This window comes from Clarias gariepinus, chromosome 19, assembly GCF_024256425.1.
Source record: "Clarias gariepinus isolate MV-2021 ecotype Netherlands chromosome 19, CGAR_prim_01v2, whole genome shotgun sequence".
NCBI lineage: Eukaryota > Metazoa > Chordata > Actinopteri > Siluriformes > Clariidae > Clarias > Clarias gariepinus.
The window spans coordinates 5,085,218-5,112,722 of record NC_071118.1 but is presented as its reverse complement, the minus strand read 5'-3'; the positions used below and the strand labels follow the sequence as shown (position 1 = coordinate 5,112,722).

General features: G+C 37.6%; 1 protein-coding gene across 1 annotated transcript in view; it reads left to right on the top strand.

The window, feature by feature from the left end:
- Window positions 1–27,505, top strand: part of tenm2b (teneurin transmembrane protein 2b) — a 141,338-nt gene that overhangs the window by 15,354 nt on the left and 98,479 nt on the right. The window contains exons 2-3 of the mRNA XM_053478437.1: window positions 4,463–4,690; window positions 22,006–22,231. Of these exons, the coding sequence (XP_053334412.1) occupies window positions 4,463–4,690; window positions 22,006–22,231 (454 nt within the window). The remainder of the gene's footprint in view (window positions 1–4,462; window positions 4,691–22,005; window positions 22,232–27,505) is intronic.

The window sequence follows — 27,505 nt, the reverse complement described above, 5'->3', positions numbered from 1 at the left end:
AATGTATATGTGTGAGAGGGTGTGTGAGTGCATGTGTGAGTGTGTGTGTGTGTGTGTGTGTGTGTGTGTGTGTATCTGACGCCCTCTCCTCCAGGCTGCTACAGGTGTCTCTCAGCGTAAAGGTTCTCCGTGTTAATGCCGGATAAAAGAGGAAGGAGGAGTGTGCCGAGTGATAAATTGCGCTTGTTACAGCGAGCGGTGATTTGTCACTCTCGCTGCATGTCTGACCGCATCTCAACACGTCTTTATCTCCCGTCTCTTCATCTTTCTGAGCGGAGGGAGGGTTGACGGCAGGCGTTAGAGCCACATTGCAGTGGTTATTTTTCTCCCTTCCGACCACACCCCCCTCTCCGTCCCCCACCTCCCCACGTTTGACTGAGAGCTGACACGAAGGCGAAATCGTGTAACATCCAGTTCCGCGAGTTCGTGCTTGTCCGCAGATCACGGTTGGGGGGGGTGGCGGGGGTTGGAAACGGAGGAGGTGGAGCAGCCGCCGAGAGCAGGCATGATTTAATTAGCGTTCGCGTTCACTTGCCGTCGTGTGCGGAGAGAGAAAGGAAGGGTCCAGATGACACGAGTCCACACAAACACACAAGGCTGTGACTCTGCAACTCACAGGTATTACAAATTAAAGTTATAAAACGTTGCTCATCTGTAAATACCAGGTGCGGTCAAGTCAACCAGGATGTTTAGTTTAAGTCGGAGCCATGATCGGACTGCCTGCTTCACGTCTGAAACGCCGGCCTCCCAGGAACTCCTTTAATGGCTCAAACATGTGGAAATGACTTGGCGCGAGATCAGAACCGTACAATAACCCCCAGCCGAGTTCCTGTAATGTGCAAGTGGCATTGGTGAATGATTGTGTGTACAGTTCTCACGGATAGATGCGTCTCTTCTGCAATTTGGTTACAAGTTATCTGTAGATTTCGAAGGATCAGACGTTCACACTCGCTCAATGTGCACGTGAACGACTGCAGTGGTTCTGATTATCATTTACAAGATGTACGGCCTTCCTTAAAACGTTTCCCCTATTTAAATGTTTTACTACGGCTAGTAGTCTCATCATCGCACTGTGCTTGAAGACTTCTGTAAAAGTCGATCACTTTTACGGCTTCATTCGCCAGAAAATTTCATTTCCCGGTTTGACTTGAACGCCCTCGGTATGTCTATGAAGATTTTTTATTTTTTTTCAAACGCATACAGCATGACCCAAAAGTCTGGTTCCACAGGGATTTACCCTTATATAAAATTCGCTATTTTGAGCTTTGAAGCTAACAATAGGAGAAGAACAGAGCGAGACAGAAACACCAGTCGACTTCTTTCTTCTGGCTGATCTAAAGTCAGTGGTTTATTCAGAACACTTGCAGCACTGAAGATGGAAATCATCACTGCATGGAACAAGATTAAGAAACGAATAATGTTCTTGTGTACACGAGTGCCGCGGAGTTAAAGGTTGTCAATTTAAGCGTTTGTTGTAGTTTATACTTTTTAACACCTTCTAGCTGAAGATCCAGACAGGCTTCACCCTGTAAACCTCAGTACGGTGCCGTCCACTACGGCTGGTCTGTCTGATGACGGATGGTTTCAGCATTATGGATGTGACGCTTCGCACAAATCCCTGAATTCATTTGCATAGTGGTTAATGCACTGCGAAAAAATCTTTTGGAAAATCTTTAGGAATTTATTTCTTGAAAGAAGCTAAATTCTCTGCCTGTAGAACAAGGCATTGTTTGCTTGCAATTTTAGTAACATTTTACTAGAAATAAGCTCAATAATCTAATATCTGGTTTATTCTAATGTTATGTTATAAAATTATAGATAGGTTTGGCTGGATTTAAGAATATTTCACTAAGACATTTTTTTTTTTTTGAAGTGTATTGTCTCTTTAGCTAAAAAACTAAATTTATTAATCGTGTGTGAGTTATGGATGTGACGTTAATAAAGGTTAATAGTAATAATAATAATAATAAAGGTTTTCTATAAATTTTGTAAATACGGCTGCAGAAAGTCTTCCACAAATAGGTTTATAACAAACCAAATATAAGATTATTAGGCTTATTTCTAGACAATGTTAATAAAAACGCAAGCGAGAAATGTCTCGTTCTATTGAAAGAGAATTTTCCGTCTTTGAATAAATAAATGACTTAAACCTAGTAAAATTAACTGCCAGTAGAACGAGACAATTTTTGCTTATAATTTTAGTAAATAATATTATTACTATTTTTATGGTATATTAATATATTTAATTTATTGTAATCTAATTTAAAGAATGTGTATGTATATGTAACACTTACTATTTTAAGTCTTTGCAGTGTATCATGAAAGATACTTATATTAAAAAAACTGTAGACTTTGTCATTTTTGGAATAAATGATTTTGGATAAACTGGTATTGTGTCTACAAACAATATAAAGCACGTGCCGGAATAGTGAATACTGATTTTATTTGTAGTGGCCCGCCACAGTATCAACACTGACCTCCGCATATTCATTTTCTGCGTTTTATTGTTTAAAACGGATAAAATCTTATTTAATTGTGGAAAGAGCATTGATTCACTCAGACCCTTTATCTCTCTCTCTTTCTCTCTCTCTTTCTCTCTCTCTCTCACTCACACACACACACACAGACACACACAGACACACACATACAGACAGACCCATCTGGCTAAAAAAAATCCAATTTCGAATTTTATTTGTCACATAGACAACCGTACACAGTGCAACGTGCAGTGAAACACTGAGAACTGAGAATAAATAAATAAATAAATAAAAGTGTAAGGTTCAATCAATTCCATAACTAAATAAAACGGAAAGTTTGCAACTAAAATAAAAATAGGAATAAAAAATGCACAGAAAATAAGATTAGTAATAAATGTGCGAATACAAATAAGAATTAAATGAATAAAATATACAAAAAAGTCAATAAAATGAATATGCGCAAGCGAAAATATAAGGAGAAGTATGTACAGTACAGTAGAAATGCATTGTAATGCACTGATATATTGAACAGTAGTGACGGGCATAAGGACGGGCTAGCAAGGACAGCTAAGCTACAGTAAGTGACTACTGCATGCAAAATACACCTTATTAGTTATATAAGGTTAACTGTAATTAATTATTAACATCGCTAATAGGAACCTCCATGAATCCTGGCTGCTTTTCCCCATGGCAAGCTTGACCTTTACATTTACCCTGACGTCAGTGTTATAATAAATTACAAGCCTATTTAAATATATGTCCATGTTGTACTGGATATACTGTATACAGCACTGTGCGAAAGTCTTGATCCCCCTCCTTATTTCTTGATCAGTTTCAGACGAATGTCTTTTTGGTTTGTTAAGCCACACAGTGACCTATGACCTAAGTATTTAATGCAGATGATGAGAGATGATCAGGACAGTGATTAGTACTGTATACTGCGGAGGCTGATTGCTGAGTGGTTGGAAAAGACGAGAGGGGAAATGAGGCTGCTGTATACTTGCTTTGACTTTATTATTTAGTTTTTTACATTTTCGCTATTGGCAAATCATTCCCATTTCAAGCGAAAAGGACAGATACTAGAGAGATGAGGGTGTAAATAGGAAAAAAAGAGAAATTAACAAATTTCTCTGGCTTATATAACATCTATTTTATCCTCTTATTTCTTTGGCCTAATTCACCCATTTCTTTTTCATTTGCATTGAATGTATCTGTAAAGCCAGCCTTGAAACTTGGACCCCTAAACATCCCCTCGTATTAGTCATGTTTTAAATGTCATGCACCATATCATACATCATAAGAACATCCTCTATCTGAACATATAGTATAATCCCTCATAACACTCACTCCTCCGCGGCCCCTGGCCCACCTACTGTAACCCCACGCAGTAATTACAAGGAAGAGTTTAAAAAGCTTTACAGGCAAAAGCCTGTAGCATGTGTTACATGATCAGACTCGTGAGGAATTTCTTTTTTTTTTTCATCCATTAATAAAGCAAGGTGATTAAGCAAAAAAAAAAAAAAAAAAAGCAGCAGCAGCAGCATAGCATATCAAAGCCCCTGACCTCCTTTCAGTCCAGCGGCATCAAAGCGCAAGGTTATCTGCACGACTGAAAGCGCTTCTTTTCTCTGTCTTCAATAAGCTGTTTTGACGTTAAGCTCCTAGCTTTTCCAAAGCCGAGCTCCTTTCTATCCAGGCAGGGTTTCTTGTCTTTTTTTTTTTTCTTCTTTTTTTTTCCCCTCCACTCACTGATGCCTTTTTGTTTGTCTCGAATCAAAACTGGCGAGTTTAAAAGCCAGGAGAGTCACCTCTAAAGATAAAGGTCGACGTGTTCAGTCGTAAGGGGTTAGATGGAATTATTATGTACAGATATTTTTTTTTTTATCATTATGACTTTTTCACGACGACGTGCGAGTGTGTGGAGGAGCGCTATTGTGATCATCCTCTCCTCATCTCTAACATGCCTGCATGTACTTGCTCCTCAGGTCGTCCCCTCCCTCCCACGCCATCCTCCAGCCTGCTCCCTCCCGCCCCTCCTCCTCCGCCGTCAGGCCCTCATCCCTCCGCTGCTCCCTCTATCAGGGAGTGTCAGATGCCCCTGCTGGACAGCGGCTCCCCTCACGCCATGCTGGAGCCGCCCACCGAGGACGAGTTCTCCCCTAACTCCTACCTGCTCCGAGCTCAGGCTTCTAACGCCAACGCCGCCGCTGCAGGTAAGGATTCGGGTTAGCCTCCTTCCTAGCGTTCCTCCCTCCATCACTTCATCACCTGTCTCTCTCTCTCTCGTTCTCTCTCTCTCTCTCTCTCTTCATCTCTCTCCACCTCTCTCACATTAGATATCGTACTCTAAAATCACTACACTGCAAAAATTGACATCTTGGCAAATGTCCTTGAATCTAGCCAAAGCTATCTGTAATTTCTTCAAATGAGGTTTTAACTGACCAAATATCAGAATATTAGGCTTATTTCTAGTCAAATGTTACTAAAATCCAAGTGAAAATGTCTTGTTCTACTGGCAGATCATTTTGCTTCTTTTAAGAAATAAATTTAATCTTTTCTTAATAAAATCTGCCAATAAAGGCAAGCCACTTTCGATTACGATTTTAATAACATTCGACTATAACGACGCCTAAAAATCTTAAAATTTTTTATTTAATGTAATCTTATTTTAAGAAATAAGAGCTTCAACAATATTTCATTTGCTAAGATTAAATTTTTTGCAGTTTCTCTTCAGATCTGCTTTTGATGCAATGCATTACACTTTAACAAAATATTACTTAGCAAGGTAAAATATCTTAAATACAGTTCAAATTTATTTTAAAATTCTTAAAATAACTTTAAAACAAATCAAATCTTAGATTATTAAGCTTATTCTTATGATATTTTACTCCAATTTTAGGCAGAAATTGCTGTGTTGTTTCAAGAAATACATTTCTAAAACTAGTACAATTATCCGCCAGTGGAACGAAACATTTTCACTTACAATTTTAATAACGTTTCACCAGAAATAAGCTTAACAATCTTTAGATACAATCTTATTTAAAGAAATTATGCATAGGTTTGGCTAGATTGAAGAATATTTCAACTGCTAAGATGTCATTTTTTGCAGTGTAAGCACTTTAGTAAGCATGTGGATTGAACATGTACACTTATTTATTTATTTATTTATTTATTTATTTCAAATGTACAAAGATTTTCTTTATTCTAAAAAAGATAAATACTTTGAAATTAATTAACAGCTTGATGCTCTTGCGTCTTGTACCGTATACTGTGAATAGAGTAGCAGGGATTTTAGTGATTTATTTTAGGGCTTGACAACGTGTTGACAACGTGTATACACACACACACACACTCACATATAGGTATTGTAGTCATCAGTGTGGTATATGATCATATGCTTTTTAATAATAATGTACCAGAATGAAAGTTCGTGTCAGAACCTGAAACCAAATGATATTTTGAAGCCACTAAACTGCAAACTCAAACTCAAACTAAATTTGAACGTAGTGCTGACTTTGCTTTTTGTATTGTTACCTACATTTAATAATTATTATTGATGTAGACTAGAAAAGCACAAACTGATTAAAAGATTATTTCTGATACATTTATCAAATACTACTTAAGCTGATCGCAAATATTTAGTGTAATTATAAACAAATTCTACATAATTTCCTGCCTATGCGTAGATTACCTGTAATAAATTACAGCCTTTTGCGATTAAATAATTGCACAGGTCCATATCGTGATTTAGGTTGTTATGCAAGTAATTGTGCAGCACTAGGCTTTTCCTTTTTTTTTTTGCCTTTTGTTCCCCCCCTAAATGTTAAAATGCATAAATTAAACATAATTTTTATTAAACATTTTATTTATTTGTGCTTTATTGGAGAAAAACCTTCAAGTAGTCACATAAAACTGACACTAAACATTTTATTATTATTATTATTATTATTATTATTATTAAACTGTAAAATGTGTAATAGAATAAAAGTGTTAAGTATGCAATAAAAGCAGAAGTATTAAATTAGGGATAAGAATATAAAAAGTACAAAAATACACAATACAGATTAACATTTTAATTTACAAAAGTGTTATTTTATAAAGATATATATCTGTGAATAAATTATTACATTTACTCTCATTATTGTTCATTTTTAACATTGTTGTACTTAAAGAAAAAATAATAATATAAAATGTAAATGTAAAAGTATTCAGAGTATTTTCAATGACAGGATTTTTTTAGGTAACATTTATCATTTTAGGTTGCAAAAAAAAAACATTTGTGTGAGTTAAAAATACAGTATATAGACAAATCCTTTATTTGCTCTTGAGTTGAGTTTTTATTATTGTTACTATTTTAAATTTCAATTTATAACTCTATATTTTTTAAATGATATATAACCAAAAATAAAGCAAATATTATGATAGCTGGCGTGGAACGTTAAACACAAACTGTTTTTCCTTCCAAAAAAGTTTTATCCTTTTTTTTTTTTTTTTCCTCCACTGCAGTCAGGATAATTTCTGCAGTTCCTCATGCGTGTTATTGGGAAAATGATCCCAGTATCATTCTCAGGTCACGTGACTCTCCCGTAATGGTTCTCGTCTTATTGAAATACGAGTCGAGTCACATACAGTACGAGGCATCTCCGAGAAACGCTGATGCTGATGTACCGCGTTGTTTATTGGGATGGAAAAGACAAACACGTGTCGTCGAGGAGGCTGAAATAGCTCGCGTGCGAGGTGTGAGAGCTGACTCGGGCCCTGAGGGACGCGTAGGTGAGAAGTGGACGGGATCGGAGACGATCGCACTTCTGTTACACCGAGTCATCACGCTCTTCCACTCTCCCTGTACCAGAAATGCTTTTTTAAAATCCTTTTTAATTGAGATTTATGCTACTGAACTCAACGCTGCTGATATTGTATCAGCTTGCAAGCGGCTCACAGTTTCCATATTAACATTTTCTCTGCTGCTTAGGAAATACTTCGGAATTTAGATCATAACAAATTAATTGCAATTAATACCTCGTCTTATGACCTGTTTTTTTTTTCCACTGTGAAATGACCTGCTTTATATTATTTTAATGAAAATAAATGTAATAATTATCAAAGAGCTTTTTAATATTATATTTAGAGGAATAAAATCGTTGAAGTAATTAAAAATAAGCGGGTTATAAAAAGCCAGGTGTTTGCGGATCCAAAACAAAACAAATCCTGGTGTTACTTTATATCACATGGCCTCTTAAATATTCAGATTTAATTCAGATATTTTGAATGTGTCCAGTGTTAGCTACATTACTTAATTCTCATCATCTCCTGTACAGTTTCAGGTTGCTCCTACATTGTCTATGTACACTTCCTAGACGCTCTAGCTTTCTTTTTAATCCATGTTACGTAAGACATTTATTAGATCATCCGAGTCCTATTAGAATCCATTATGATCATGTACACTTTGTTGATCTGATATATGACACGGTGAGAAACAGCTGCGAGGCTTAATGTTCTGTTGTTGTCTGTTCTGTGATGCCTTTCTGCTCACTACCGTTGTTGAGAATGCCTATTTAAGGTGTAATATTCTCCCAGTTTGGCCATTCTCCTCCAACCCCACTGCTTATTGGGCATGTTTTGTTTCCCGAACCTTCCCGTGTTAATTCTAGAGACTGTCGTATGGGAAAACCCCAGGAGATCAGCAATTTCGGAAATACTCAAATACCCAAAGATGAGCTTATCTTGCAGAGACAACCATTTCCTCTGAGTGTTAACTCCGCCCCTCAAAAGGAGGGTAAAGGCAGGGTCGACTGAAGTCACGTGTCTGGGAGGGAGCACATGATACCTGCATTAATGTAGGGTGGAAGTTGGGAATATTTGAATACAGCTGAAATAGAAAGAAAAACAGGGAAATATCCAAAAAAGAAAATTAAATGCGGATGATGAAAGTCAAACCAGGACTTTTGATCGCGCAGAATAACAGAACACAGTTAAAAAACTCCTTTTATGTCTTTATATAATCCTGTGATACACTAATACACTTATCCCAGTGTTTTACTAGCGGCTGGTAGGAAGATTTCTTAGTAGACCGAAGCCATATTTGGGCTGCCTTCTTCACTGTCTGAAACGCCGGCCTCCCAGGAACTCCTTTAAAGGCTCAAACATGTGGAAATGACTCGGAGCGCGGTCAGGACTGACGATAACTCCCAGCCGAGTTCCTGTAATGTGCAAGATTCCTCTCGTCCACAATTTGGCAACAAGTTATCCTTCGATTTTTAAGAATCAGGTTACCGTAAAGCCGTAGCTTTTATTTTAGGTAATCAAAGTGATATTAAAATATATGTAATGTAAATACGTTGTTATTTGTTTTTTAACAAGTTTTTTATAATTGTATAATCATAAATCTACACAAAGAAATCACAATTATACTTAATTAAATTATATGTATAAATGTAAAAATATGTAAATACTGTGCATTGTCACTTCATAATATGTTGTACCTAAAATATAGTTAAGGTTTTATTTTTTTTTATTTTTATTTCTTCATAGAAATGATCGAGTTCTGTGAGTCAGCATGCGGTAAAGAAAAGGGAAAATACTCCGAGTGACATGATTTTCATTATAAGGGTCATATTTTCATTGAATTACGTTCGACATCATTTTTCAACAGTACTGAAAGCTCAGTATTTATATGAAAAGCTGAGGGGTGTGTTAGGTTCAAGGAGGTGAAGCAGCAGTGCGTAAGGATCTGTCCATCACTATAAACCGTTTGATGAATAAACCCTTTGAATTTAAAGAGCATTCGAACCCGAAGCCGTCCTCCTGCTTCGTCTTTGTGCAGCATAATTGAAAGCTATTTCTTTTTCGAATTTATACTTTGGATCTGTGCAGAAAACCTCGAGCTCTTATCTTTCAGTGTCAATATCTATTTTCTATTCAAGTGAACACGTACAGTATTTTGTAGCGAAATCGAATTTTAATTGTGAGTAAACGTTTTGTTGCTGCGATGCCAGCGGTTAACAAGATCAGCTTCTTGACGTATCTGCGGTCGAGCAGCGCTTTATTGGAATTGCTTTGGAAGTTCCAATTTTTAGCATAACAGTCGTGTTCGCTCTCCTGTGGCATCGCATTCAAGCTGATTGCTTTTACAGTATAGCACAGCAGCATCAATCATACAACAGCAAACTGAGCGTGCCAGGAATAGGCCAGGCTCGGTTTCACAAACCGTGCGGCTCACTCACTGCAACGCTGTGTGTGTGTGTGTGCGCGCGTGTGTGTGTGTGTGTATGTGTGTGACTGAGTGCATCCTCTGTGAATCTAAGTGTGGCCATCAGCATCGCTCCGATTCTACTGTTAGATTTCGAACTGTGCATATAATCAGTGTCATAGTAAAAATAAAAAAGTAGTAATAGAAGCGAAATCTAATACTCGTGCGCGTTCACGTTTATGAAATTATCCAGTCAACCAATCACATGGTGGCGACAATGCAGGGCATAATATCGTGTTAAAAACTTGATGTGTGTTAATGTTCACATCAAACATCTGAATGGGGAAACAATATGATTCCGGGTTTTTAAGTTGAATAGATTTTTTTATTGGATTTTTATATTTATTTTTTATTTTAACACACAGCAGCCTATGGAGATTATTTAGCAGAGGTCTTATAAGTGGTTGTGGCTGGTTGATGAGAGAGAGGTTGCTGAGGAAGAGCTGGACTGGTTCAAGCTGACACTAACTCGAACAATAACTCTTTACACCCATGGTGAGAAGAAAAGCAGCTCAGAGCACATTACCCAATAAACACTGATAGCGGCGTGTTACTTTTTCTTATAATTAATTTTGCTTATTTTATTACTGTTTTTTAATTATTTATAATTTGAAAAACATGCCAGAGCTTCAGTTTCTTATTAGTTTATACGTATATATACTGTAAAGTGTCGACGCTAGGGCTGCGACTAACAACTACTGTAATTTGATTTTTGATAGTCGAACAATTGATCAAATTATTAAAACAAACACAATGCACGATTACTTAATACATACCTACATAAATATATATATATATATATATATATATATATATCATTTATGTATATATAATTTCATTTTATTTATATTGCATTTATTATTGTAACAGCACTTGGAACGAGGTGTTTTATAGCAAATACAACGCATACAATACAATCATAGAAACACACACCACAACATGAAATCTACTGGTTACACTGCGTCACTATTAATATGCTGTAATTAGTATCGATATCAATATGATCAAAAGCCATAGAAAATAAATGAGTTTTTAACATTTGCTTAAACGATTTCTGTTAGGGGTAGGTCTTATACAGTAAAATAAGGTAAGCTACAGTATTGCACACAAATCACCTCTATTTACACACTTCCACTAGGGTATAGTAAAGATTTAACTGTAGATTTGAGGAGGTAAGAGAACAAATGGAGAAGTGTGTCCGCATTACCTCAGCAGGGTGCTGAGGGGCTAAATTATGAGCTTAAAAAAAACAAAAAATATATTTAAAAAAAAAAATTGGTTGGGGGGGGGGTGTCTGGGGGGGTTATTGTTGATTTGTTTATTTATGCTAAATATTATTAGTGGTTTATTATTTACTGTGTTTCACTTGTAACAAAGCAGAGCAATTCTATCCAAAAGATAAATTATATAGTTTTTATTTGTATCTATAAGAAACAAGTTAATGTAGTGGCACATGTTTTATATAAACCTGTACAAATTTTTTTTTTTTGTAGAACTGTTCCCATTTGAAATTGTGCAAATACTGTATAATATACTGTATACAGTTCTAGGAAAATAAATCATAAATCATAATCATGATTATTTAATCAATACTGAGACCTTGATTATTTATCGCGATAACTCATCGACTTTGAAAACGTCTTGCATTTATTCCACTTTTAATGAGAACACAAAATGAGAACATCACTGTGGAAATGGAATACAGAAAAACAAATTTTATTTCAATTATTGTGTTTTTATAATTGTATGCAAAATTGTAATTAATTAGCCCAATGTGTCACAGAATAACTAAAACTGCATTAATAATGCTAGTGCTGCTAAATACCAAAGTTACAGTTCTTAAATGTTTGATTAAATTATACACCTTTTTCTCACTAGAGCTAGTGCATATTCTGTTTTTATAGCTAAATGAATTTCTTACACCTCAGTAATTATATTTGGTTTATGATTTGCAATTAGGAAATATAAACTAATAAAATATGTAATTATAAATATGTAGCTATAATTTGTGTTGAAAAAAAATATTTCTAAGCATGCATTGTTTAAACATATCTTGTACTGTACATTCAACCTTATTACTAAGTAGTATGTAATATTACAGGATATTTAACTTGGGAAAAAATTTATTCAAATCGGTGGTTTTTCACATGAATTACTTAAATTACTTAAAAATATTTAAAAATTCAGTTGTATGTATGCAGCAAAGGGTATCTCTTATTACTTCACACTTATGTATTAATACTAGGTACTTACTGTACTGAGAAATTAAATTCCAACATAAGATTTTAAGTCAAAATGTACAAAAGTTCTAAACAAAAATTACATCTTAGCCGTATAAGGTGATACATTTCAAATATATATATTTACATATGATTGTTTATAAATGTAAGGCTGAAGTAATTCTATTTTAAATGCCCAAATAATTACTAAAGTAATAGTAAAGCATGTTGCTTATAATTATGTTTATATAATTTTTTATTTAACTTTAAATGGTGATTAGTTTATACTATTATTACTTTATATATTGAAAATATTGAAATTATTAGTAATTTTTTTTAGAACTAAGACTGGGCAATATCATGACAGAATATTAATATTGTGTTTTATAATATCACAATATGCTTTTTAGTAAAATAATTTAAAAAATTCAGTTTTTTACAACTATTTAATAATTATGAGGTGACTAGAAGCAGTTTAATGTACTTGTTATTAGAAAAAATATTAAAAAAAAAAAAATTTATTCATTGGGTTTTTAGATGAGATATATATTTTTAATTGTAGTAGCATTTAAATGCAGCACTATCATATCCTGTATGGTAGAAATACCTTTGAGGATCATCGCGTGATGTGTCTCAGATGGCTCGAGCTTTTATAGAACTACACGTCTTCAGGACTGATGTTCCCACCAATATAACACTGCTCGTTCTCCCAGACATAGCAATTGCTTCTTCACCTACTCATATATATATATATACTGTAAGGAGAAAAATCTTTACATTACAGGGATGTGGGATGTTGTGACTAATCAGTTGGCTGACGATGCACAGGCACTGGAGTATTTCTGGTGGTTGACGATGAGATTTCGCTCCAGTAGGGCCGAGGCTGAGAGTATGTCAGGGATGAGGAATAGATTCTTGCTTGTGTAAAGGATTACTCCTGATTTAGCTGTAATCTTGAGAAATCAGATATGGCACATTGTTTCAGTAGTGTGAACCGAGTACTAAATGATGGATCTTCAGCGTAATGATAGTCCACATAATTACTGAGAGAAGATCGGGGAGATCTTTTTTTTGAAATCGTGATTTTGTAAAGGAAGATTAACTGAGCAATGCAGATTTTAAGTAAATTCGCACAAAAGAGATAATATTCTTAAATACTTTAACAATTTGATACCATAGTTAATCATTCAAATTTAATTCGGACTACGAGTCAAAAAGTTTGGACACGCCTTCTAATTTCATTGTCGTTTCAGATTTTTATTATTTTCTACATTTTAAAACAGTGCAATAAAATGGAATTTAAATGTGCAATAATCTCCTTTGAACAGTTGATGTTGAGATGTATCTGCTACTTATAATGCCAATAATGCCTCCATAATGCCAATAATCCGAGGTGATGTGTGTTAATTAGTGATTTCTAAGGTTGGTGACTCTAAATGAACTTCTCCTCTGCAGCAGAGGTAAGTTTTGGTCTTGATTTTCTGGGACGTTCTTCATGAGAGACAGTTTCATCATGGTGCTTAATGGGTTTTTTAAAATGTATGTGGATAATTTTAATGGATTTTATTATTTGAATTCTAGTTACTAAACAGGCTATAATTGATGGGTAGAATTTTGAATTAAGTAAAAGTTGAACAAGTAAAAAAAAAATTCATAGTTATTATTATGGTATGCATATTTTAAAACTTAATAAAAAATAAATAAAAATAATAAATATTTACAACTTTAATGTGCTATAGCAACATATTCCATTTATCAATATAACCACATTCTAAACATTAAACACCATTTAGCTAGCAATAACAATTAATTTTTTTTATTTATTTGTTTTTTAAATGACAAGTCATACTTTTTAACCGTTTATAATTATAGGTATATACTGTAGTACAGTATATAACCATGAGAAACGCCAGTGAGGCGAGTCAATATCTGTTGTCTCTTATGTTATCGAAGATATAAATGGTCTTTCCATCACCAGTCTGGTTTGTCCTGCGGAGGAAAGCGTACTAACACTGGAGACTCCTTCCATATATGTTAAACCAACAAAAACCGTAATGTTAGTTAAATAAGAACATGTTTTTTTGACGTTTTTGGGTCATAGAAGATGCTGTGAGTTAGCCGTTACCATAGCAACGGCAGCATCGTCATCATCGTTTCACACTAATCAGAACAGCGAACTGTGCTTAAAACTTTATATATATATATTTTACTTCCTTTCAGATATCTGTGCACTGCACTGCAGTGATCCCCCATTTACCGTCCGTGTTAAACCGCGAGCGTGACCTGATCTATTTAGTGCCCAGGCTCCCAGCAGGACGTGTAATTGGTATGCGCTGATGTTCTGCTGCGTGTCTTTGGCCGTGCTGCCGTATTACTGCGAGCAGATGACGGCTCCTGCTGAAGGGGTTTCAGGCAGCTCCACTGCGAGCGTCTCTCTCCGAGTCATGTCCTTCGCCTGGCCTCTCTCTCTCTCTCTCTCTGCCGTGTTTTATTTCTCATCGCTTATCGCCGCAGTACTGCTAATGTATTATTCATGTTATTCCTGTTTCTCCTAGCTATTTCTGGATTCTTTATTAAAAAATAAAATAAAGATGAAATCACATCGGATAGCAAATGTTTGATCGTCACTTTTATTATAATTTCCTTTCGTAACAAATACCTCAGACGACACGTAGACGTGTTCCGTTACAGCCCGAAATAGTGATAGCGACGTAACGAGTGGTATTTTGACTCTGTGGCTGCATTTAGGGCACATTTGCAGTCTGGTCTCAGGGTTGCATAAGAGGACCATTATTACGCTCTAATTACTGCAGATGAGTAGCCAAGGCCACGATCAGAAAGCGACGTGAGCGGAATGCGTGAAGTCTCGCCCCACGTCGCCCTGCCTCTCTGCAGTTTCTCAGGAATTTCCCAGATGATGTACTCGTCATTCTCCATTTTTTATGAAAGATCTATACTTACCATAAGCTCTGTCTCAGTTCTGTCCTTTGACACTGAAACCGATCTGAGACGTCCCCAACATGAAGCGTGTCCCTGGGTAAAGATTCGAAGTCGAATAAACGCTTTTAAGGATAGCATGAGTGTCATGGCAGTGTTCAGCCCAGGTTTAGTAAAGAAACAGGGCATACGTTTCCCAAAATTTTCACTATTTTTCTTGTAATAAAACAGGCCTCGTGTGGAATTTTGCTTGTTCGGGCATTTACCTGCAGGTTGTGCGATTTTTATTTATTTTTTGGAACACGTCCAGATACAGTAGTATTCGGGCGAAACAGTAAAACATGGCTGGTCTACGGGAAAATAGCGTTTTCAGTTTTTTGCAGGGAATTAGACAAATGAACGAAAAGACAGAAACCAGCTCGGTGGAAACAATCTCACTTTCACACACACACTATATACAGACACACACACATATAGACACACATGCACGGTAAACAGAATGAGTCAGGAGCGGAGCAGCTAGCTCCATTACCTCAGCTGTCTCCAGGCTCCTGCTGCCACATTTAGATTGTGTCTTTTATCATTCCAAATTGACATTTATGCTTTTACTCGTATTGTTTTTCCAAGGTTCCCACCGCTCTTGTCGAGCAATTTATTTTAATCCCTGTCACGGCGAGGCCCTCTAGCCTAGCGGAGCTTAGCCTAGCGACGGTAATTTCGACGTGGCCGCGCGGCAGCGAGGCACCCCGCGAAGACCTCCGCCGACCTGCCTCTGCTTCACCCGCGCTAATTACTTTGAACATTTTCTCTCCCTCTTAGGCTTTCTCATCTCTCTCATCTCGCTCATCTCTCTCTCTCTCTCATATTGCTTCCTTGCTTCTATTCTGTGAGAGACGAGACGGAAGGCAAACTCGAGTTTCTTAGATTATTACCGACAATGCTATCCGTTTCCATGTCCTTATTCCCTGAGAGTTGTATATTTCTATATTTTTTATTGTTATTATTATAATAATAACACGCTTTTCAGTTTTGCCTCATGCTGCTATTGTGGCAAGTCTTTTTTTTCCCCCTTCTTTGCACCCACTTCACATTTCTTCCATTTTCTATCGATTCTCCTTAAATGTAAACGTGTCTCTTTGTTATCACCGTGATGAAAAGTGGCTTTCAGAGTCGGAAGTGACAGTCGGGGGCGAAATGGGCCTGGCGTCGCGTCTCTCTTTCTCTCACTCCGTCTCTTTTTTCTGTCTCTCTCTCTCTCTTTTTCTCTCCTCCTCATGTGACTCGGCGAGTATTTTGTCAGCTCCTGCCGTTTGCTCACTGAATCAAAACTCAATTATTCATAAACACTGTTAAATGGTGGGGAACGGAAAAGCTCGAGGAGAAAGAAACACGGGCCGGGGAGGGAGGAGGAAGAGAAGAAAAAAAAAAAAGGCAGAGCGAGAGGCTGGTGGAGATGAATGAAGGTTGGTGGCAGGAGACGGAATGGCTGCACAGCTGTTTCATGTTCCAGTAAAACGGATATCATAAAGCCTGTGATGCGAACGGAAACAGCAGGCTTTGACTGCTATACAGTCTTATTTGCACTCTGTGTTTTGAAAGCGCAGAACAGGATGCGGGTCGACGGCGTTCCGGCGACGAATGAACTGAAAACTTTCCTCCTAAAGTTGCCGGAGAGAAACTCGCTTATATACGCCGCTTTGAATTCGGTCTGAAAAGAACGTCTGAGAAACGGGTTTCCGCTTATTGTCTTAGAGCGCTCCGACGTCAATCGTTCCTCCGCACCTGGTTTACATTCAGCCGCGTATTTCCTCAATTGAACAATCGAAAGCGTTTAATAATGTTTAGAACAGAAGTGGGGGGGGTTTTGTGTGTATTATTGCGGTTCATAACGTCGGCTGCGATTTTATTATCGTTCCCTCCAGGTCTTTTTGTGTAAGATTGATGTTCTTGCAGAATTCGCTGAATTTTTCTAACATGTCATTTACTATTATTGTTGTACTCAGGGCCAGGACTAAAAGCAGACATCAGCATTCTGGACAGCAAGCGGGTCTTTTAACACCTAGTGTCCTTGTAGGGGAAGAAAAAAAAAACTAGACCAAACAAATGGTATTTCAAAGTGGCCTTGATTTCTGCTGATTTCATGCACCTGAGTGGGCTTTAGGTTGATGCGTGACTGAATAGCAGGTTATAATTCATTAGAAATATTTCGTACCATGTTCGAGATGATGTTTTATTATAACATTTTTTCCCGAATTAGATTAAAATGTAGTTTACTACTAGGGATGGGATCACCAGGGATTAACCGATACCATATTATCACGATACTGTAGGTGCCAATTCAATTTGTATTGCGGTATTTTGAGCATCACTTTTTTAAAAATAAATTGTTTTTTGTTTTTTTTAATGATGCTAAACTTTTTTTTATTAAAAATTTCAAAATTTTGCAAGTTAACCTTTGACAAGATGCACAAAAATAAATCCATGTCAGTGTAAGAAGCATCATTGCTGAACAATTTATAAAAAACAAATCTCTAAACTGGTCATTTTAAGACGTATTAATAATAGTTTCTGTATTAATCAAATTAAAAGAACAATCTTTTATGGCAGGTTAGGTTTGTTGTATTTCCCAACTTTTTTGTCAAATCTTGTCTGCTGCATTATGATTGGTTAAACGTGTTCAATCTTTTACAGTATATGATCAGTTCGGACCTCACTGAGGGAAACGTACGCGTGCAGTAGAGCATGAAGTCAGGTTCTAAAAATAGTGTTTTGTTAGCGCAGTTTAACTAACATGAACATTTATACATTGTTCAGTTTCAGTGTCAATTTAAAACTTTTTCTTAGGTTTCTTAGTTAATAAGAATGTGGACTAGCAAATAATTTTTATAATACAGTTTTCGAAAATATTATAAGCATCTCTCTGATAAATATCGAAATTTATGTTCTTGCTGTAACATAAATGTATCTTAGTGACCTGAAACGCTGCTATTTTCTCTCATAACTTCAAGTGAGAGAATTAAAAATGAGGCTGGTGAGAGAACGACTTGTGAACCGGAACGTCTAATGAAATTTTCTAGTGTAATAGTGACGTGTAAATATGCGGCACCGGTGGCCAGTGGTAGGTGTTTCGCCTGCCATGCGGAAGGCCCGGGTTCAATTCCCAGACAGTGCCCAAACCCCAGCCACTGGATGCAGTGCCGGTCCCAAGCCCGGATAAAATGGGAGGGTTGCGTCAGGAAGGGCATCCGGCGTAAACCTGTGCCAGGTTGTTGTGCAGACTGGATATTCCGCTGTCGCGACCCCTTGCCGGGAGCAGCCGAAAGACCAACAACAACAATAGTGACGTGTAAAAACGATTGACATTTACAGGAGATTTTTAAGCTGTAATGAGACCTTTTTTTAAAAAGGCCGAATATCCGTGACTGACGATCCTGAGTTCAGTGCAGTTGTTCCTGTGAACATTCATTAAGGGGAAAACCTGATCTTTAAAAAAATCTACGGATAACTTGTCGCCAACTTGCGAAAGAAACACATCTATATGTGGGAACTGTACAGAATACTTTCTACTTTTACACTACCCAAGCACTGGTTTAACGCTGAGATAAGTATGTTAGTGTACCAGGGCATTACATAGAAAAATATTGTGAGTTTCCATTCTCATAACGTTAATCAAAAGTCCCTGTTTGACTTGAACGCCTTTCATACTGTATAATTAGTGATATAAAAAAAAACTAAATTAGCTCTGGCTGGATCACACCACACCATTGTGGTTAAGTTGTGTATAACAACAGGGTCTCTTGTGTATTATTTCTTTATTTCACTAAGTCATTTGCACCAAACAAAAAAAGTGTTACACAGTTTGTGAATGTTTATCGGCAAGATTTGGAAAGCAGCCTGAAAAACAAGTTCCAGTTTTTCCACCTTGATAAGAGATTTCAGTAACTTGGCAACACTTGGTTTCGCCGTAGCGTTTAAGACGTTCCACCCTCGCTTTGGCGGTTCAGGAGAATTGTAATCTGCACTACCAAACGCAAACCGGATGCAAATAAAATCGGTCGGGTGGAAAAGGCAAATCGGTGAAGGTGAAAGAAAAGTGAAGTGTCAAAGACATTTGTTTCTGGTGAAGGTTACTTCTGCTTTAACTGAGTTGACCTGGGAGTTCACGAGCCTTAGGATGTATCGTAAACAAAATAACGTTAACGAATTATCGTAATTATGAAGCAACGTGATGTAACAGTACTAAAGTGTTCTTTGTGGTGGTTCAGTGGTTGAGCTTGCAGAGGGGTACAGGAGAAGAAGATAATACAAAGGAGAAAAAAAGAAGTCATCTTTTTTTTTTTTGCAAAATAATGCAAACTTTTGTGCCTTGAGATGAGTTGGCACGGTGCCCCCTGCTTTGTGCCCTGGGATCGGCTCCAGGCCCTCTGCGGTATGGAAAATTGACAAATTAATGCACAGTAACTTTAACAAAACGTCATAGTTACAAAGTAACATTAAAGAAACACAAAGGATACAAAGTAACGTTAACAAAGAGTCAATGTTCTGAAGGTAGATAAACATAGTAACAAAGTATTCTTACCAACCTGACACAAACAAATTAAATAAAAATGAACCAATATTTGTACCGTCCATTAATAAAATTTATTGCATAGAATTAAAGTAGAGTTTATAGGTGTTAACTGAATTAAATTTAGACATTATATACAGTAAGGTTTGTTTCTAACGAAATTGTTGTCTTTAGTTATAAATCGCACTTGATGTTAGCTAATGGGACACCTTAACCTTGTTCCTGAAGGTCCGAATAACCTAGGGTTTTTATTTCTGTTTCAACAGGTAATCTAAAAATGTGAACTCAAAAACACATACTTTGGTCATTTTCATTCATTTCTTGGCATAAAAAGTAATTTATTCCATAACAGCTGATTTCGCTAACAGTCCCAGTGGCGATAGGTGAATTAGCAGATGAACAGGCCTGGTTTTTTTTGCTTCCGTTTGTTTCATTTTTTTCGTTCTGTTTGTGTGGAAAAAGCCTGGATGTACAGTAATCACCGGCCACTTAAGGTCACTCCAGCTAGCTGCGTTTTTCCGCTCGGCTTTTGTGCCGCCGTATCCGCCGTGCGAAGGAGGTGAGCTCTGTGCCAGGCTTTTATCCGACTCCGCGGCCCGAGCCCGACTCGCTGGCTGGCCTTCATCCGTCCACCGGTTTGTTCCCCAGCAGGAAGAATACGTTACATTGTGCCTGAGCTCCACATGGTGCTGCGCGATAATAACAGTAACTGCACCACCTCGCACTGTAATCTCCGCATTACTGTCCTGACCTCTGCAATGGAAAAGCAGAAGACTGGCCGTATTGTTCTCTCGGCTTCACGCTGAGGTCCCTGGCTTGTTCTTCTCCTGGGTGGGAAAAAAAAAAACCCTGACACTACCAGCTCTGCTCTTTCTTTATGTTCCCAAGCATTTCCATTGATGGTCAGGGCCACAAAGCCAGCTCTCTTTAGCAGCTGTCGCTTCGATTTTTTGGGCTCCAAGTGGGAAAAACAAAGGGGGACGCTTCGGATTCAGGTTTGGCCAAGGATAACAGAGCGAGAAAGAAGTGCAAGTCCTGCGACGCCTTTGTACAGGCAGGCAGGGTGTCGTAAGCAGCCCAGGGTCAGCTTTGATGGACATGACACCAGGCTGTAATCCATTGTTCCTGCGGCTATTGTTAGGAGCGCAGAGCTCTTCCAAGAGTTCCTCTCTCATCGAAACTGCTTTGTACTGCGCTGCGTTTGTCGAGAGCTGATTTTCGGCCTGCACCAGCACGCCGCGCAGCGCCGAATTACACAGCCTGGACCCTCCGAGCGTAGCCGAGCTCCTCTCAGCCCTCAATCCTTCCTTTCATGTCTCCACCACTTTCTTTTCACAGTATGGAACGGAGCTTTCAGTTGCTCGTTTTTTTTTTTGTTTTTTTTTTCTGCCCTCTTCACAGAGCTGCGTGCTGGGAAAATGGCCTCGGATGAATTCTAATTTCTGCCCAAACACCGAAAGGGACAGTTTATGTATTGAGCGATTGTTTTTTTTTTAAGAGCAGCATTATCATGCCTTTTATGTTTACTTTAATAAGCCAGGCATTGTACAGTATAGACGCAAAATAAAGACAGCTGAAGCAAATGTAAAGAACCCAGGAATACACTTACACCTTCGGTGCAGTCAGTGTGGATAATCGAATAGAAATAATAAAACCTATGGATTATAGAGGCCCAGTTCAGCCTCTAAGTGTTATTAAATGTGCTAGTCGATTAGGTGTTGTTGGGGAGCAAATATTTTCTTTTTAGCAGAACTGAATAGGAATGGACAGAACGTCATTTTGTTCTTTTTGTGTTCCTGCTGTGAATGAATACACTTTAATGATATAAATAAAAGAAAAGGACAAAAAAGAAAATTGGGACAGAAACAAAATGTGGGTCAATGATTAAATTAAATATTTTTCAAAAATAAATATATAGTGTAATATTTATATACTGTATTTGTATACTTTTATAAATAAATATAAATACACCATACATTTTCAAACCAGTTTTGGTGTTTATTTGCTTATTAGTTAATTAATTTATTATTTGAATATATTTTTTACTACTAGTAATAATAATAATGATAATAGTAATAATAATATGACAGTCATTAAAAAAAAAATTAACCAATATAGTCAATATTAAAAAAACAACAAAAAAACAAAGCTGAAACCTTAGTGCACACATTCTTTATAAAAGCGTGCTGTTTGTAACAAAGGGGTTAAATTTCCTGGAATGGCAATTACAATTTAAGGCCAACAAAGGAACGCTCGAGCACTTCCTTTTCTCGCTCTCTTCCTCAACCTATAGGCATTTTGATTTCTTTTTATTCACTCGGATCTTATTTCACAGCGATCAGCCTCCTTCTGTTCCCCTCGACTCGAATTTCACATCCTCCTCCGTTCTGTTAGTCCGCTCTGAGTGTGGGAAAGGCACAAAGAAGATGAAGAAATAAAATCCATGCATAAGTATGCACTATTTCAAATAGCCGTGTGTGAGAAGACGCTTTGAACATTAGAAGTGCTGTAATTTAACACTCTCTCGCTTTCTCTCTCCCTGTCTCTGTCTCTCAGGTCCGTCCAGCCATCACAGCCAGACGGCCCCACGTCCTCCTCTGCCCCCTACGCACAACCACCACCAGACTTCGGCTAACTCTCTGAATTGCGGCGGTCATGGCAGCCGGCGCGCCCCGCAGAGCCACGTGCCCACCGCCGCGCCCGCCGACGGCCCGTCCACCCCGGAGTCGGTGCAGCTCCAGGAGAGCTGGGCTCTCAACAGCAGCGTGCCACTCGAGACACGGTCAGTGTCCGTCTCACACCTCACCGTCGTCACCACGTGTCTGCATTCACCTTCATGTGTCACCTTCATAATCTGTTCATTACTTCAAGCCATCAGCGCCGCTAATTCAAACAGCGTGATTGGAATATGCATAACCGAAACTGACTTTATATTCTATATCATTTATTTTTAATTATTATTATTATTATTATTTAACATTATTTTGGGGGAGAAATATTTCCCAGTTAAAAAAAACACTGAATAATAGAGTCTGGATCTCATTTTAAAACATAGCGTTTTTTATGCCGCTTGCAGGAACTCGGCCCAAGCGTATACGGCATTACAACACGAATTTAAACAATATTTAAGGAAATGAGCAAAGTCTTGAATTTCAGCTGATTTTAAAATACTCAGTATTAGCTTAGCCTCATCTCTACTTTTTATAAATGTAAACAATATTTAGAGAAATGAGCAAAGTACAAAAAAGCCCCGTGACACAAGCCTGCGTTACATAAAAAAGACCTAAAATAATGGATAATATACGGCTAATGTCATTTCAGAAAATAATGTTTTATGTTCATTACAGGAACTGATGCAACTAAAGTGTATAAAGTTTCTCACTGAAACACTATTTTGGGAAAGAAGCAAAGTACAAAGTCTCTTTAACAGTAATATTTGTGTAATCCCCTCGGATTTCACCACTGTACCAAAAACAGGTAGATAGATAGATAGATAGATAGATAGATAGATAGATAGATAGATAGATAGATAGATACCCCAACCTATTCATATACTGCTAATGTAATTATGGATATTATGTTTTATATTCATTACAGTGTACAAAGTTTCTCCACTATACATATTTCATACTAAATATATATAACTAGATTAATAATTGTTTTTATTCATACATACGCTAGAACAGTGAAAGGTCTTACTACATTACAACAAGCTAAACAGAGAAGAACTATTATTATTTTTCCGACAAGATCACTAATTCTGTTCGGGTGGGATGGCTTGTGTCTTTGGCCTGTCAATCAAAGTGAGTCTAGCCAATCAGAAGAAGGATTGAAGAGAGCAGGTTGTGGTTTTTCTCTGATGCAAGATGAGCAGCAGATCAAAAAGACGCTGTAACGTCATCTATTTAGCGTAAACACGTGTTAGCCCTCACACTTACTGTCAGGCCAGGAGGGGGAGGGAAGTTATAATATTATTATTATTATTATTATTAATAATAATAATAATAATAATAATAATAATAATAATTAAACAGAATTTCTAAATAAGCATTACAAATAAATCTTTTTTTACATCAGGTGCAAATCAGACTTGTCTTGTGTTTTTGTAATGCACTTATGAGGAATAGTTCACCAGGCTTTTTCTTGTCTCTCATTTTCAGTCCACTTCCTGTACATGAGCCGTTTCAGAGGGAATGTGTTTTGTTTGTTAAGCCACACAGTGATCTATGAATCATTCAAGCAGAAAAACTATCTACACTAATTTAATGCATGAACCAGAGAGAAACAGGTGCAGATGATGAGAGATGATCAGGACGGTGATTAGTGTACCGGTGATGCTGAGTGTTTGGAACAGACGAGAGGGGAAATGAGGCTGCTGCTGACGGGGTTACATAAAGAACCATCTTATGTTTAGGCACGTTGCAGCTTTTCGCGGTTAAACATTTGCTTCTGTTTAGTTTATACATTCTACATCGTTTAATTAAATTTAATATGAAGAAATGAAGGGGGCTAAAGACTTGTACAATTACTGACTTAATGCATACTGCCTCTGGATACTGCCTCGCTGTATCCGTATCATCACAAACTCCCTGTCCTCATTCAAGTCACATGACCATGTAGCAAAAATTCATGTGGTCTCGGACAACATACGGAAGTCACGCAAACCTGTCTTGAAAAAACATCGGATTTGAGCGTTTAGACCTAAAACATCTACATTGTGTCTCTTCGGGCTGGTAATGTGAACATGAACATATTGCTTTGGGTGTAGAATTGTGTATAAATTGTTTATTTCATAAACAACTTATTATATAACAGTAAAAAAATCTCAGCAACATTGATTTGAATCTAGATAGTTGGAATCGGTTGTGACGTACGACAGTCCTAAACCGTGTCACGATTGTACATTAAAGATATTTAAAAATGATCTTTTCTACAATTTCTAACGCACAATAGACGTTTTTTATCTCTATATACTGTATATGTATAATTGTATATATAATTCTATAAGGTTTTATTTTCCATAATTACTGTTATAAAGTTCAGACCTAAATGTTTAAAATAACATACAGTAATGATTTAACATTTAAAAGTAATAATTTTGATAAAGAATATTTTTTTAAATCTAAATAAACTATATGTTTAAGATAATTTATACATTTAAGGAGTGAAATTATAATACATTGACTTTGAAATTTAGTATTTTTTTCATTTTCTTTCTTTCTACTAAATATTAATTTAAATAATTCAAAGCACTTATATATATATATATTTATATATGAAAACAGGAAAATAAAAAATATAATAATCCAATAAAATTTATTTCTTAGTTCTAAAAATTTAAATAAAAAAAAATCTCCATTTATTTCAGGATTGGATTAAAATTCTCTCTTTGTTTCTTTCGTCACATATTTAATTTAATTCTGATATATCGGTAGACTACGGATCATGAGTATGGGATCGGTGCCATCTCTAATCCTGACATATCAGTCCTAAAATACCTGAGATCATAGCCTTATAGATATGCAAAGATAGACAGGCTGGCAAACACAAACACACACACACACACACACACACACACACACACACCTATCAGGAAAACACTATCTCCCAACAGCGTACTTGCTTTTCTCTCAACAAGGCTGCTCACACACAAACACACTTACATACACACACACACACACACACACACAGATCTGATGCTGTTGTGTTTTCTCTCTTGCTGACTTTTTTTCCTTCTCCTTCCCCCGGTGAGTTTTTTTGTTTGCTGTAGCGTTCATCCCCTACACCAGGGTTGGGGGTCACTCCCCTCTGCTCCTCCATCATAACACATACATGCTGCATACACTATTGATGACCCGCTCTCTCTCTCTCACACACACACACACATACACACAAACGCTATCTGTCTGTCTCGGTCTACAGCTCAGATGTTTTATTCAGCAGGTGCTCTGATACAGGACACAGCCCAGTCCCTCTACCCCTCTCCCCTCAGAGCTGTGTGTCTGCTTTCCTCGCCAGCTCAGACCTTCAGGAAGCCGCCGCTCCACACCCAGACGCTACATGAAGTGTTCAGTACCACCCAGTCTCACACACCCTCTTCTCTCACTTTTGCTGCTTTCTCCGTGTAAAATATTTTGACACTCGCTCTCAGACGAAGCAGGAGCAGCGTGGAAAATAGGTCATGCTAAGGCGGGCATGCAAAGCAGCGATCAAACACCGAGTGCTGCTCTGGAGAACTTTTCGGTTGTTCTTGGCAAAGATAGAGGCCATATGGTGACAGGAAAGTGAGAAGTGTACAGCTGCTGGGTTACTCATTCAACTTTGGAGGGACCCAGGTGGGACGAGCTCTGGATCAAGGCTGAGTTTTATTTAAACCGTAATAGTGCTCTGAGTTTTAACAAGCTATGGGCTTCTAAGGATTAGAAAACTAGATATAGGTATACATAGATTTTTATTTATTTATATGTATATTTTGCTATTAACCTTGTACATTAATAAAAAAAAATACCCTCACTATGATCCACATAAAATTATAATATATACATTATATTTAATCATGTACTTTCTTCGTTTGATGTAGAGTGTTTTAAATTTAAACAGCTCAGACTTTCCATCTACGGCCGTATTCAGAGTCAGTGACCCAAGCTAACATCAATATTTACACTCGGAATTTATTCAGAGTTGAACCGAGAACCTGCTTAAGGTTTGTGTTCGGATTATGCAAATCACCTGCGTGGAATTTATGCCTCTGAGGTTGGCAGATGTTTCTGGAGGTTTCGGGTATGTCTAGACTTACTTTTTTTTCCCGGACGATTTTCTCCCTAATTTTGTCATGTCCAGTTCCTCCCCGCCACTAGGGGCGCTCCCACATTAAGCTACTCCTACCACTCAGTCGTGAGGGCCGAAGACTATCGCGTGTTTTCTCCAAACCGCGTGATGCCAGCCGACCACGTATTTTCGAACTGCTCGCTTACGAAACACACTCGGAAAGCGCTATCCGCTCCCTCCGCTTGTGCGAGCTCAAAGACGCCCCTGATTGGCTGTAGATCTGTGATTAATGTGGGAGCACTAAGTACCTCTCATCCCTCCCCTCTGAGAGAGCTCGGCCAATCACCTTTCTCTAGACCTCCGGCTGCGAGAGTTTACAGCATCACCCAGGGATCGAACTAGAAATTGACCACTCGGGGGCCAGCAAGATGCTGCCTTTAACCCTTAAAACTCAAGCAGCAGTGATCCGGTGATCAGGTGGTAATTCTTCATTGGTCAATAATCGATTTTAAAAAAATCCTGCTTATAAGGACGTCCTGCCAGGGTGTGTTGACTGGGAGGCTTTGGATATGTCAGGAATAATCATTGCTTTTAAAACGCGTACATTTTACTGCTAACGGAATTAAAATAAACCGCATTTATTTTAATGTTTGGTCGTAGGAACACCAGAAAACAACACTACGGTATAACGTAACGTTTGTATAGTTGATTGAAGGGAATTTAAATTCACTTACCCGCGCATCATCTATAACGCTTTATCCTCTATACACTTTCGTGAGGGGCCTGGAGTCTATCCCAAGAGACTTAGAACACGAGGCGGGGTACACCCTGGTCAATCAATTGCAGGGCAGACGCTCATTCATACACTACGGGCTGTTTAAGAACACCAGTTAGCCTGATCTGCATGTCTTTGGACTGTGGAAGGAAACCAGAGTACCCGGAGGAAACCCATCAAGCATCGAGAGAACATGCAAACCACATGCACACAGACCCGAGAGAGGAATCGAACCCGGACCCTGGAGGTACAAGGCGACAGAAATAAACACTAAAAATGAAACACTAAGCGTGCGGCACATGGGGCCGTCTGGAATAAAATTCAGTCCATCATATTCAGTTCCCATCACAATCCGTTCAGTAAAATCACTGGGGGTAAATTTACAAAAAGCCTTTTAATTACGTGGCTTGGTGATGTTATCTATATAGGACATGATTACTTTCCGAAATGGTTGATTTTAGAGTTTAGTTTTTAGATGTGACTGCATGAGATCTATTACAATGACAGGTCATC